The sequence below is a fragment of the Protomyctophum parallelum genome (assembly GCF_964188405.1).
Source record: "Protomyctophum parallelum genome assembly, chromosome: 20".
NCBI lineage: Eukaryota > Metazoa > Chordata > Actinopteri > Myctophiformes > Myctophidae > Protomyctophum > Protomyctophum parallelum.
In genome coordinates this window covers 39,668,908-39,683,755 of record NC_139718.1, presented here as the reverse complement: position 1 = coordinate 39,683,755, position 14,848 = coordinate 39,668,908, and the positions used below count along the sequence as shown (strand labels likewise).

Sequence of the window (14,848 nt, the reverse complement as noted above, 5' to 3'; positions counted from 1 at the left end):
AAACAATGGGCTATAATCCATCGTTTTTTTTTTCTTTTTCATTTTTTTCAAATCCTCAAAAATGATGAAAAACGGCGTGCTATAGTATGCCGTACAGTATGGGCTATTAAACGAGCGTCTAAAAATGGGATAAAAATGTCTAAAAATACACGTCTAAAAATAGACGTGTTTTAGACGTCTATTTTTAGACGTTTTTTATCCCATTTTTGACCATGGGCTATAGCCCATACTGTACGGCATACTATAGCAAGCCGTTTTTCATCATTTTTGAGGATAAAAAAAAAAAAAAAAAAAAAAAACGATGGGCTATAACCCATATAACCCACCATATAACCCACCATTTTTTTTTTTTAAACCTCAAAAATGATGAAAAACGGCGTGCTATAGTATGCCGTACGATATGGGCTATAGCCCATGGTCCAAAATGATGAGAAACAAGGATTTAAAAAAAAAAATCTAAAAACTATGGGCTATAACCCTTCGGTTTTTTCATTTTTTTCATTTTTTTTCAAATCCTCAAAAATTATGAAAAACTGCGTGCTATAGTATGCCGTAAGATATGATCTATAGCCCATGTTCAAAAATGATGAAAAACGAGGTTAAAAAAAAGTTCAAAAAACTATGGGCTATAACCCATGTTTTTTGTTTTTTTTTCTTCATTTTTTTAAAAACCTCAAAAATGATGAAAAACGGCGTGCTATAGTATGCCGTACGATATGGGCTATAGCCCATGTTCAAAAATGATGAGAAACGAGGATAAATTTTTTTATCAAAAAACGATGGGCTATAACCCATCGTTTTTTTCATGTTTTTCAAAACCTCAAAAATGATGAAAAACGGCGTGCTATAGTATGCCGTACGGTATGGGCTATAGCCCATGTTCAAAAATGATGAAAAACAAGGTAATTCTTTTTTTTCAAAAATTAAAAAAACGATGGGCTATAACCCATGTTTGTTTGTTTTTTTTTTCATTTTCTTTAAATCCTCAAAAATGATGAAAAACGGCGTGCTATAGTATGCCATACGGTATGGGCTATAGCCCATGTTCCAAAATGATGACGTTCTCTCTACCGCAACATACTTAAAAGTATAGCGGTGTATGAGAATGGGTGTTGCGGAGGATGAGAAACATTAGCATGTTTTGCTAACAACAGATAAGCCTACATACTTACACCTACCAACCCCATTCTAGCCTACTTAGGTTCATCTTACGGTGGACATGTTTGCCTGAAAAGGAATATTTGAAATGTTTCATAGTTTTAGAAATATAGTGCTTTCAAATTTACAATGGGGCTCAATGGCAGACATTGGTCAAAAATCACTTTCACCTAGAAACTCATGCACATCGGTGCATCACGGTAGCATTTGTAATAAAGACTGCTTGTGTAGTTGCTCTACTCTGATTACAGAACACGTTTAAAAACATACATAACAGCACACGTGTGTGCGCGTGCATATATACAGGTCGGGATGGACCATTATATATGCACGCGCACACACATTTAATTAATATGTAAAAGTTGAAGTTCATTTTCATCCGTAATATCATTTAAAAAGTGAAACTTTCATATATTCTCAATTCATTGTGCATAAAGTGAAGTATTATAAACCTTTTTTAGTTTTAATCTTTATGATTATGGCGTACAGCTCATGAAAATCAAAAAATCCCATCCCAAGGAATTAGAATATTTTACGAGACCACTAAAAAAATGATTTTTTAAACAAGAAATGTCGACCATATGAAAAGTATATTAATGTATGCAGTACTTGGTCTGGGTTACTTTTGAACAAATTATTTCATCAATGGGGCGTGGCATGGAGGTGATCAGCCAGTGGCACTGTTGAGGTGTTATGGAAGCTTATTTGATAACAGCCGTAAATTAATTTGTATTGTTCAGTCTTATGTCTCACACCTTCCTCTTGACAATACAACCTGGTCAGTTAAGCACAGTAATACCATGGTCAGTACATCAGTTACTAGTAGTTTTGGCTCTGTGGGCAGGTGCCAAATCGAGCACAATTGTAAACTTTTGTTAACTGTATAACAAAATAAGAATTGTACTTGCAAAATGATTTATACAGTGTTTGTTTAACTCCGTGCAGGAGACGTGATTATTTGTTATCTCTTGTCAGAATAAATGGAGGTTGTCTCTAAAGAGTTCTGGGTCCGTCTCTAGTCCCTTCAACACTCAACTGGAACTCCGATCGATTGCATATAGTTTAATCCTTTTCCAGTGTGTGTGTGTGTGTGTGTGTGTGTATATAATCATTTAAATTTCTCGTGGGCCAAAGCTGAACTTTATTTTCATAAATAATACACAAATGAACCATACAAATGACAAATTTAAAAAAAAAGAGAGAGAAAAAGAATAAGCACCCAAAAACAGTCAAATAATATTGGAGAATTTGACAGATTCAACTCAGCATCTCCAACATAGACACAGTCATAGACAGTGTGTGTGTGTGTGTGTGTGTGTGTGTGTGTTAGAAGTCCAAACAGGCTGACATTATGCAGGCTAGGGCAGTGGTTCCCAAAGTGGGGTACCGGGGACCCCCAGGGGTGCTTGAGGGAGTTCCAGGGGGTCCCCAGCTAAATGATAGTTTTGTTTGTACACTCTCAGAGTTAAATTAACAGTGATTTTACAATATGAATCAGGGGTCGCAGAGAAAGAAATGGCATTACATGGGGGGTCCGTAGTCTAATGCATGTCAAACTGGGGGGTTCCTTGAAATGAACCGGGTTGAGAATCTCTGCTAGAGACTTACAAATCTTCTCTTATGGGGGTCCCTGTCATACCTTTTCAAATGGGGCGCCGAGGGGCTAATTAGTGTCAATTTGGGGGTCCTTGGTCTGAAAACGTTTGGGAACCACTGCGGGCTATAGACCGATTCAGAAACGGGTCTCATGGTCGCAGCTCACGTATTTAGTCTGCTCAAACGTTATTGTTTTACCTGCTTTTTACACTTACTGTTCTGTTCTCAATGTGTGTGGAGGGTACACGAATAAACCGACAGCTAACACTTGTGTAGCTAACGTGTGTAGTTTATGGCTACTCCAACAGTAGTAGGCAACATTAAAAAAAAGCAGCCTTGTGTTCATAAAACAGAAAGATTGGGTATTGGGTAGGACTGACGTTATGCATCTTTCGTCTCAACCATTACTTGATCTCGGATATTTTGACATTCCGTTTTTATTTATTTATGTTGCCACTACTGTTGGAGCAGCCATAAACTACACAGGTTCATCCCAATGTTCTGGGCATCTTTGTAATGTTAGTGTTAGTAAAAAGCAGGTAAAAGAGTAACGTTTGAGCGGATTAACATCAGTCACTCTACCATTCACTGTAGTAGAAGATGTGCTTTAAACCGGTGTTTAAACCGCAGCTATGTCGTCTCTCGTCTACAGGAAATATGTGAGCTGCGACCACGAGACCCGTTTCTGAATCGGTCTATAAGGGGAACATGGAGCGCCCGTTGCAGAGCTGCTCCAGGACGCTAGGTGGCGCCGTCTGCAGCTTCATGGGGTCACATTCAGGCCACCTCCACCACCTGCCTCAACTCGTCTATTAGCGGAGCCAGGTCCTTCTCCAGGCTGATGATGAGACCTACGCACACACGCACACACACACACACACGCACAGTGTTGATTTCGTAGACTAAAACTTAAGACGAAAAATGTTCGTCGACTACCTTTTTCCACTGACCTACAGTGGCACAAACAGATTATCTTACCTCCCAGATACCGAGGCGATTCTGACAATTCTTAATTATATTGCGATTCGATATTGCGATTCCACCCCCCCCCCCCCCCCCCCCCCCCTCCAAAGTTACTTTGCTTTATTATACTAGAACATTTTAAAACAACATAGAGTCCCCCGACGAGGGCACCGGAAGAGAATTCCCCATTCATTTTCCCCATAGACGTTTCAGAAAGTACCTTTTAATCAAATACTGGGTATTTACTATTTATTTGAGATACAGGGCCAGGGCAATGGCATCTTTGAATGAGGAGTGAAATTAAATGAAAAGTGCACTGCCTTGTCCGTCTGTCACATGCAAAAGCAGAGACGTTTCTGTGGCTACCGAGGTGGGGATTTTTGTAACCGGCCCACATGTTCCTCGTCCGTGCGCGTGCAGACTGCAGACAGCATTACATTCACAGAAAACCGCCCGATGACAGAACCGTAGAATTTTCAATTATGTGTTAACCGTTATGTTTAATTGAAGAACTTCTTATCACTTCTTCTTATCTTAACTCATTCATAGCTAATTTGCAGTAGCAATAGTTCAGCACAGGCCAACATTGATATATATATTTTTTTTTATTAAGATAAAAAAAAAAAGTAAAAAAAAAGCCTGGATGGCTATTAAAATAAAATAAGTCAAAAACGTATTTGGCCTAGAATGAGCTAGCACCTTCCGTGCCTGTATTTAAATCTTATTTGAAGACCTACTGTACCTCTAGTCCAAATGTTTTTTATAAGCCGTTGTTTACTTTACTGTACATATTTAAATATTCATACTGTATTTTTGTTTTTTACTTTTTTACCCTGCTCTGTGCAGCACTTTGGAACATTGTTTTAAAAGGTGCCATATAAATAAAAAAAATCATTATTATAATGGCGATTAACGATTCATAGTTAACATTCTTAACTTAAGACCAATCAATGGTCCTGATAAAACGTGAAAAAAGGGCCCATCCAGTGCATGACCGCTGGTTCTTCTCACCTGTGTTGGCATTGGAGCTGGCGATGAAACTGATGACCAGAGGTAACCTGTTGAACTGCACGATCTGTTGGACACACACACACACACACACACACACACACACACACACACACACACACACACACACACACACACACACACACACACACACACACACACACACACACACACACACACACACACACACACACACACACACACACACACACACACACACACACACACACCATTTCTTCTCCATGTCTTTACAATGGAGGCCTCCGTCAGTGTTTGAAACAGCAGGTCTGCTGCCACTCTCATTTCTGGACGGGAATCCTTTTTGGTGTTTTAAGCATTATGCTATACTGTAGCTGTTGAAAAATAGCAGATCTACAAGCTTGTAGATCTGCTATTTTTGAAAAATCTTTGCATATATATTCTTTCAGAGCAAAGATTGGGGAGGTCCCTGGAAAAGCATACTTTGAGATTGGGGTCGGTGGTTAAATATATATAATTTCTGGGGTTCTTGACATAACAAAATTTGAGAACCACTGATATAGCAATAGCATTTTCAGAAAACTGTTCGGATTTAGAAGCCATTTTATTTGATGATGCTCAACTGGTCTGTGTTGTAACAACAGGTGAATAGGAGCTCACCTGGTATGTGTTGTAGTAGCAGATGATGCTCACCTGGTCTGTGTTGTAGTCGCAGATGGAGCTCACCTGGTATGTGTTGTAGTAGCAGATGGAGCTCACCTGGTATGTGTTGTAGTAGCAGATGGAGCTCACCTGGTATGTGTTGTAGTAGCAGGTGATGCTCACCTGGTATGTGTTGTAGTAGCAGGTGATGCTCAACTGGTATGTGTTGTAGTAGCAGATGGAGCTCACCTGGTCTGTGTTGTAGTAGCAGGTGATGCTCACCTGGTATGTGTTGTAGTAGCAGATGGAGCTCACCTGGTATGTGTTGTAGTAGCAGGTGATGCTCACCTGGTATGTGTTGTAGTAGCAGGTGATGCTCAACTGGTATGTGTTGTAGTAGCAGATGGAGCTCACCTGGTCTGTGTTGTAGTAGCAGGTGATGCTCACCTGGTCTGTGTTGTAGTAGCAGGTGATGCTCACCTGGTATGTGTTGTAGTAGCAGATGGAGCTCACCTGGTCTGTGTTGTAGTAGCAGATGATGCTCACCTGGTATGTGTTGTAGTAGCAGATGATGCTCACCTGGTCTGTGTTGTAGTAGCAGATGATGCTCACCTGGTCTGTGTTGTAGTAGCAGATGGAGCTCACCTGGTCTGTGTTGTAGTAGCAGATGGAGCTCACCTGGTATGTGTTGTAGTAGCAGATGGAGCTCACCTGGTATGTGTTGTAGTAGCAGATGGAGCTCACCTGGTCTGTGTTGTAGTAGCAGATGGAGCTCACCTGGTCTGTGTTGTAGTAGCAGATGGAGCTCACCTGGTATGTGTTGTAGTAGCAGATGGAGCTCACCTGGTATGTGTTGTAGTAGCAGATGGAGCTCACCTGGTATGTGTTGTAGTAGCAGATGGAGCTCACCTGGTCTGTGTTGTAGTAGCAGATGGAGCTCACCTGGTCTGTGTTGTAGTAGCAGATGGAGCTCACCTGGTATGTGTTGTAGTAGCAGATGGAGCTCACCTGGTATGTGTTGTAGTAGCAGATGATGCTCACCTGGTATGTGTTGTAGTAGCAGATGATGCTCACCTGGTATGTGTTGTAGTAGCAGATGATGCTCACCTGGTCTGTGTTGTAGTAGCAGATGATGCTCACCTGGTCTGTGTTGTAGTAGCAGATGGAGCTCACCTGGTATGTGTTGTAGTAGCAGATGATGCTCACCTGGTATGTGTTGTAGTAGCAGATGGAGCTCACCTGGTCTGTGTTGTAGTAGCAGATGGAGCTCACCTGGTCTGTGTTGTAGTAGCAGATGGAGCTCACCTGGTATGTGTTGTAGTAGCAGATGGAGCTCACCTGGTATGTGTTGTAGTAGCAGATGATGCTCACCTGGTATGTGTTGTAGTAGCAGATGATGCTCACCTGGTATGTGTTGTAGTAGCAGATGATGCTCACCTGGTCTGTGTTGTAGTAGCAGATGATGCTCACCTGGTCTGTGTTGTAGTAGCAGATGGAGCTCACCTGGTATGTGTTGTAGTAGCAGATGATGCTCACCTGGTATGTGTTGTAGTAGCAGATGGAGCTCACCTGGTCTGTGTTGTAGTAGCAGATGGAGCTCACCTGGTCTGTGTTGTAGTAGCAGATGGAGCTCACCTGGTCTGTGTTGTAGTAGCAGATGGAGCTCACCTGGTCTGTGTTGTAGTAGCAGATGGAGCTCACCTGGTATGTGTTGTAGTAGCAGATGGAGCTCACCTGGTCTGTGTTGTAGTAGCAGATGGAGCTCACCTGGTATGTGTTGTAGTAGCAGATGGAGCTCACCTGGTCTGTGTTGTAGTAGCAGATGGAGCTCACCTGGTCTGTGTTGTAGTAGCAGATGGAGCTCACCTGGTCTGTGTTGTAGTAGCAGATGGAGCTCACCTGGTCTGTGTTGTAGTAGCAGATGGAGCTCACCTGGTATGTGTTGTAGTAGCAGATGGAGCTCACCTGGTCTGTGTTGTAGTAGCAGATGGAGCTCACCTGGTATGTGTTGTAGTAGCAGATGGAGCTCACCTGGTCTGTGTTGTAGTAGCAGATGGAGCTCACCTGGTCTGTGTTGTAGTAGCAGATGGAGCTCACCTGGTCTGTGTTGTAGTAGCAGATGGAGCTCACCTGGTCTGTGTTGTAGTAGCAGATGGAGCTCACCTGGTATGTGTTGTAGTAGCAGATGATGCTCACCTGGTATGTGTTGTAGTAGCAGATGATGCTCACCTGGTATGTGTTGTAGTAGCAGATGATGCTCACCTGGTATGTGTTGTAGTAGCAGATGATGCTCTTGTTCTTGGACAGGCCCAGCTTGCTGCCCTGGTCCGTGGCCAGGGCGAACGTGGACAGGAAGCCAGGTCGCAGGGCGTACTCCGGTGCGTTGTCATTGGCAACTGACGAGGACAGTACAGTGGTCAGATAATAACTGACGAGGACAGCACACTGGTCAGATATTAACTGACGAGGACAGCACACTGGTCAGATAATAACTGACGAGGACAGCACACTGGTCAGATAATAACTGACGAGGACAGCACAGTGGCCAGATAATAACTGACGATGACAGCACAGTGGTCAAATAGCAACTGACGCGGACAGCACAGTGGTCAGATAATAACTGACAAACCGCAGTTTATAGTTAAGGGACGAAATGAAACAACAACCTCTGCATCCACATCTGGATGCATCTGGATGCACTACTGTTCTCAGCATGTACAGTAAAAATAATACACGTCAAAAATAAAACGCTATATTTTGCTAGCTTTACTTATAATAATAATTTCTTCTTCCGTTTTCTACATGAATATAACCACATTATAACCATATAAAATCAAATGAGAGTTAAATGCTGCAATTTGTAAAAATGGCAAAAGTGTGGGACTCATAAAATGTCCCTGGGACTCATCTAAAAGACCATCCCTGCATCCCGGGCCTCGTTAAATTGAAAACCTATTTACATTAGTAAAGTATAACATAATGGGTTAATCCATGGTTTAATGAAATGTCCCAAGACCGTCAGGGCTGCATGGAAGATGGACAGTAAACTGAACATATATTCTAGTGCTAGTTTGACCAATTCAAATATCCATTGTTAGTCGTGCTGCGACAGCTATTTTCACCATGACGGCATGCGTCAAAGTATAATCCTTCTTCAGAGTGGTGTTGATTTCGTCGACTACATCTGACGAAAAAGGTTCGTCGTCCACTGAGGAAAACTAAATAAAAACTAAGCTATGACAAACAAACAAAAAACAAATTTTTACTAAAAGTAATTGTACTATATTCTTGGTTGCGTGCTGAAAATAGCCGATATACAAGGCTGCGGCACTTTGTGAGCTTGTACTGTAGATCGGCTATTTTCAGCATGAAACCAAGGTTAAAATCAGCCAGCAAGGCACCGCCAAAATACAATTTAGTCGACTAAATCATCTGTATATTTAGTCGACTAAACACGAACACTAGACTAACACTAATTGAAAACATTTCAGATGACTAAAATATAACTAAAATCTTTTTTTTTATCCAAAATAAAATAAAAAATAAAGAAAATACTGGACCCGTTGTGAATTTGTAGATTTGCCAACTTTGAATTGTCAAAGACGAAAATAGGGCTTGTAGTCACTGTAGTTGGTCTTCCTGCTACATTTTAAGTTCTGTGGTAAGGTAGGACATCTACTGGTTGACACGAGGTACTGCACACATAGTTCCACACTCACTCCAGTGAAAAATGCTGATCTACAAGCTCAAAACGTGTTTTGAGCTTGTAGATCGGCTGTTTTTGCTATATTTGAATTGAAATCCTGAAATACTTTTTTGATATTTTGGAATTGGAATCCTGAAAAACTAACATTTTAATTTATTTTCAAATGCCTATAATTATAGTAATGTTAACTCTATGAACTAAACACAAATACATTGGACACAAAAAAAGTCATGTTTGCATGATTGGAAGTGTAACAGCTGAAATCAATAATATATCAGTATTCCAATATTAACCTGTGGGCCGCATTAAGTGAAGGTGGGGGCCGGGGGGCCACATGTGGCCCCCGGGCCACCATTTGCCCACCCCTGCCATACAACATTAAATAATAAGCTTGCGCTCAAGCACGGAGTCCGGGTTCAAATCTCGGGTAGGTCATGGAAGTAACCATGTGCAGATTAATGTAATGAAACCGGCAGAGAAGCAGCAAAGGCCGGTGTGATGTCATCATGTCACTGTACCTTTGATGACAGGAACACCGTCTCTGTCCGTCACCACGATGGCATGAAGACCTTCAACACTGTAGAGAGAGAGAGAGAGAGGTGAGCAGGTGGTGGCGTGGAGTGGGAATTTGGTATATACTTTTTATTAGTGTAAAATGTTGTCTAATGTCCAATATTATACAACACATTTGTGAATCCAAATTTCCCGCCTGCAGGTCGGTACAGAACTCTGCTGCTGGACTAGTGCTCACCAACACAAAGGAACCGGACCTTAATCACGCACACATACTATCCGCTCTTCACTGGCTGCCTGTGAGCTCCAGGAGCCATTCTAAACGTTTACTTACTACCTATAAAGCCCTGGCCTGAATGGGTTGACACCTACTTATACATCATTGAAATAGAGCACCGAAGTCCTGACGTCCCTTGGTTCATGGAAGTTAAAATCGTCCCATATAAGAATTGTGGTCTAACAATAAACAAAAGTGTCTCCGCGAAATTGTCGGGGTGGTGGCTCTGGCTCTGTATCGTTTACGACAGTCAGTGCCTCATTTTTAATACAGTCTGTCTCTAGCGAAAATGTAACTAATTCAGTAACATTAGCGTTTTTCTCTCAGTCATATCCATATGAGTGAAACGATCCTCAGATAAGGCCCTCCTGGAGGTTTCTATGACGAACCTAGGGTTACCTGGGCCTTTGCTGCACGGGCACACAGGCTGGGTTACCCAGGCCTCTGCTGCCCGGGCACACAGGCTGTGGAATGCCCTGCCGGTAAGCTGAGGTTAGCAACATCAGTGCCTCTGTTTAAAGTCACGTTTGAAGACCTACCTCTCTACACCAAGTGTTTTTCCTAATCACAATGAAGTAGCTATAAGCAATAATATGTCAAGACGTAATGAGTAAAACGCTCCCAAAATGGGAAAATGACTGTGACACGTCTAGGGGCCACAATCTGCATTCAAAGATGTTCCTAGAAGCTTTGTCATTGGTCAAAAAATATATATATATAAAACGGTCGAAATGACTAACCAATCAGGAAGTAGACAGGCAAATTTACAAATGACAAAGCTTCTAGGAACATCTTTGAATGCAGATTGCAGACCCTAGATGTGTCAGAGACTGTCAGTTTCATTCCAAAGACTATGACTAAAAACTAAAATAGAAATTTGCTGCCAAAAACAACACTGCATCTGGCGGAGTAATTAATAATATCACACGTACTGTAGTTAACAGACACTCACCTGGGCAGCTGCTTGTACAGGTATCTTTTCAAGTCCTGTAAGAAATGAGTGTTAAAGGAGTTTGTTTACTAAAACATATACTATAAAATATGACAAAAGATATACACAAATACATCGCCTTGTCCCCGAGTCGCTCTCTCTACGGAAAAAGTTATCTAGGATCATAAACCTTAGAACCTACAGTATGCTTCCTCTTGCCCCCATGTAAAGTGTCTTTGGGTACTCATGAGAAAAGCACTATAATTATGGAACCCACCCGGGGACCCCCTGGAACCTGCCGAAAGCACTTTGAGAACCAATGATTTTGTGAACCCCGAAATCTCAAATGAAACAACGTCCTAGGGCAAATTCCAACCATAATTCAAATTATTATATGTTTACTTGCTCAAGGTTACTGTCAAGTCAAGAATAAGTTAATTAAAAAATATATATATATACATAATAAAGAAATACATTCATTATTGGTAAGGGAATAATAGACAATGCATGTATTTAAGAGATGTGATACTTACGTCAGCCATGCTGGCCAATGTGTGTTCTGTGTTGTCAACAATTAAAGTCCACACCTGAGAAGGAAGACACATGGTTTAAATTAATAATAATTAAGAGTAGATAAATATATGATTCACATGTTTTAACTGAGTGGTTTTCAACCAGTGGTCCTTGAGGGTTGTTCCAGGTGGTCCCCCAGCTAAATGATGGAGTTATTGGTAACCAAATGGACCCTTTTTGATCTTGGGAGTATGAAACCATGTGGTTTCATACTCCCAAGAGCTAAATTATTGTTAAACATCTGCATTACTTAATTTACAAGAAGTCTACACAATTAGAGAATGTAGGAGAATTGTTATTTTTATCAACGTTTGCCTGCTCTCTCTCCTAATGGTACCAACATCAATAGAACATGGAATTGAGGACAATTAAAATCCTATCCAACGATAACAAAATATACAAATTGTTGGGTCTGATCGAGAGGCTAAACGTCATCAAATGGTGGTCCGTGGCTCAAAAGGCTAAATGTCATCAAATGGTGGTCCGTGGCTCAAAAGGCTAAATGTCATCAAATGGTGGTCCGTGGCTCAAAAGGCTAAATGTCATCAAATGGTGGTCCGTGGCTCAAATGCAGAATAAATAATGGACCTCGATATGAAAAGGATTGAATGATTGATTGATTTGAACGAAGTATTTAACAGTTTGCAGAATGGGTACACTATACATTTCACTAGCCCTCCAAGCAGAACCCAAATGCTACTGAAGTTTCTGACATTTGTTCGACCCAGTGCATTGGGTCCTGTTCCACGTCGTCCATGCCACCTGATTAAAACATTTACTGGCTCATGTTTACATGTTAAAACGCCTCCCCGCGGCATGTGACGCCATTATTTTCCTTGAGTTATTCTGAATTCGGTAACTTTAAGTAGCTATACATCCCGGTGCGAATATCTCCTGTGGCGCGGAAGCCGTTAAGTATTTTTAATATATGTTTGCCCGATTTGGAAGCTTGGATTCTTCTTGTTTATTGACACCTCATTGTACCGCCTATCTGGCTAGCTAGTGGCGCTATAGCTATGACACAGCAGATCAGAGGCAGGGACGTAGCCTCACAAGCCAACCGCACACCGGGAGGCGGTACAATAAACGGTAAACAAACAAGAAGAAATAAAGCGACCAAATCGGTCAAACAAAGATTAAAAATACTTAACGGCTTCCGCGCCACAGGAGATATTCGCACCGGGATGTATAGCTACTTAAAGTTACCGAATTCAGAATAACTCAAGGAAAATAATGGCGTCACATGCCGCGGGTCCTATTTTAGAGAGAATCTCCACATCCGCATTTAGGAATTTCCATACGAAAATACACTAGCGAGCAGGGACCCAACGTAAAACTAAACAAAATATCAAAAAAGTTTTACGTAGGGTCCCGAAAGGGGCTAACATTTCACATGAAAGCACAACTCAATACAAAGACTGTTACTGTTGACGACACACTGATAAAGCATTGCACTTGTTTACAACAGGGTCCACCATTTTCAATTCATCAGAAAGGGTTGAAAACCACTGTATTTTTTTTAACTAGTTGTAGGGGAGGCTAACTTATTAGCATGTCTCCTCCAACACACACACACACACACACACACACACACACACACACACACACACACACACACACACACACACGTCCATTCCATGTTGACTTAGCATGCTGCTAATAAACGACGTTGTAAATCGTAACGACACGACTACAGATGTAGTTCTATAAATGCACATGGCCACAATAAGACAATGCCACTAATAACAAACATTACAGATAATTCAATACCTCGTCAGGACGCTTTTAAAAACCTTCCTGTGGTTCCTCTTCTATCTACTCTACTTTTACACACTAACGACAAGCACGCAGTCACATGACAGCTGTTTATTTCCCCCATGTGGTACACAGACATCGGTGCCCTGTAGATTCCCGTGACTCCAGGGGGCGCCGGAGTCTGGAGAGGAGAAGCCCGGAGGTGCGAGGTTGGGTTAGCCAGGATACGGTAACAGAATTAAACGGGGAGCAGTTTTCGTCGTTACGCAACACGGAATTTAAAGAGGGCGTTCGCTGAGTGCACGTCAACACTGCGCACTGTCGGCGCATTGTAACGCATTATGACAGTGGGTTTTCAACCCTTTTCATATCAAGGCCCATTTTGACGCCACGGACCACCATTTGATGACATTTAGCCTCTCAGACCCAAAACTAACAAAGAATATTTAGTTTGGATAAAATGTTGTCCACAATTCCATGCTGTATTGATGTTGCCATGTTGGTACCATTAGGGAGAGTTAACAGGCAAACAATCAAAATAACAATTATTCTTCATTCTCAAATTGTGTAGACTTCTTGTAAATTAATGAATGCAGATGTTTAACAATAATCTAACTTTTGAGAGTGTAAAATGAAACCAAATGCAACCGGACAGGTCCATTTGGTTTCAAGAGTTAAAGATCTATAAGGGTCCTTTTGGTTACCAATCCATCATGTAGCTGGGGACAACCTGGAACCCCCCCAGGACCACTGGTTGAAAACCACTGCATGACGTCCCGTTTGTTTAGGTGCATTTTCTTTAAAGAAAACTTTCTTGGGTTTTAAATCCTCTTCATAGCAAACATTGTATTGAACTGTACTTTTGTGTCAGTCAGTCAATCAATCAATCAATCAATCAATCAATCAATCAATCAATCAATCAATCAATCAAGCACTCATTACGCAGAATCTCCCATTTCAAATGTATATATAATATATATTTTATATATATATAATATATATAAATCTTTTGAAAAGCCTCTACAAAGTAACTAGTAACAAAGCCTAGTATCCATCCATCCATCCATCTTCAACCACTTATCCATAGTCGGGTCGCACCGTCGCAGGGGCAACAGCTCCACCAGAGTGTTCCAGACTTCCCTCTCCAGAGCAACATTAGTGACTTCCTCCTGGGGGATCCCGAAACGCTCCAAGGCCAGTGAGTCGATGTGTTTCCTCCAACTGCGCCTCGGTCTGCCCCGGGGTCTCCTCCCAGTGGGACGTGCCTCGAGGACCTCCCTAGGCAGACGCCCGAGAGGCATCCTAACCAGATGCCCAAACCACCTAAGCTGCAGGCTCCTTTCCAGGCGAAGAATTTCTCCAAGTCTCTCTCGTGTGACTGAACTTCTCACCCTATCTCTAAGGGAGATGCCACTCACCCGTTGAAGAAAACACATTTTGGCCGCTTGTATTCGCGACCTCATTCTTGCGGTCATGCCCCACACTTGATGACCATAGGTGAGACTAGGAACGAAGATTGCTCGGTAGACAGAGAGCTTTGCCTTCTGGCTCAACTCTCTTTTCGTCACAACAGTGCGGTACAGCGACTGCAATACCGCCCCTGCTACCTCCGATTCTCCGGCTGATCTCTTTGCCTCTGAGACGTAGTGGAGTGGAAGTAAAAGTATTGGAAATGAGAGATACTCAATACCTCAACGTTATTCTTAACTGCAGTATAGTCAATGTACTTATAGTTACATTCCACCGG

At 41.8% G+C, this 14,848-nt stretch overlaps 1 protein-coding gene across 1 annotated transcript; it reads right to left on the bottom strand.

The window, feature by feature from the left end:
* Positions 1 to 2,275: 2,275 nt before the first annotated feature.
* On the bottom strand, positions 2,276 to 13,217 carry lamtor3 (late endosomal/lysosomal adaptor, MAPK and MTOR activator 3). The gene is made up of 7 exons (XM_083791444.1): positions 13,117 to 13,217; positions 11,307 to 11,360; positions 10,795 to 10,829; positions 9,571 to 9,629; positions 7,609 to 7,742; positions 4,729 to 4,792; positions 2,276 to 3,605 (listed from the first exon to the last, which is right to left on the bottom strand). The coding sequence occupies exons 2-7, from the start codon at positions 11,313 to 11,315 to the stop codon at positions 3,532 to 3,534; spliced, it is 375 nt and encodes a 124-aa protein (XP_083647570.1). The 5' UTR covers positions 11,316 to 11,360; positions 13,117 to 13,217; the 3' UTR covers positions 2,276 to 3,531.
* Between the last annotated feature and the right edge of the window lie 1,631 nt (positions 13,218 to 14,848).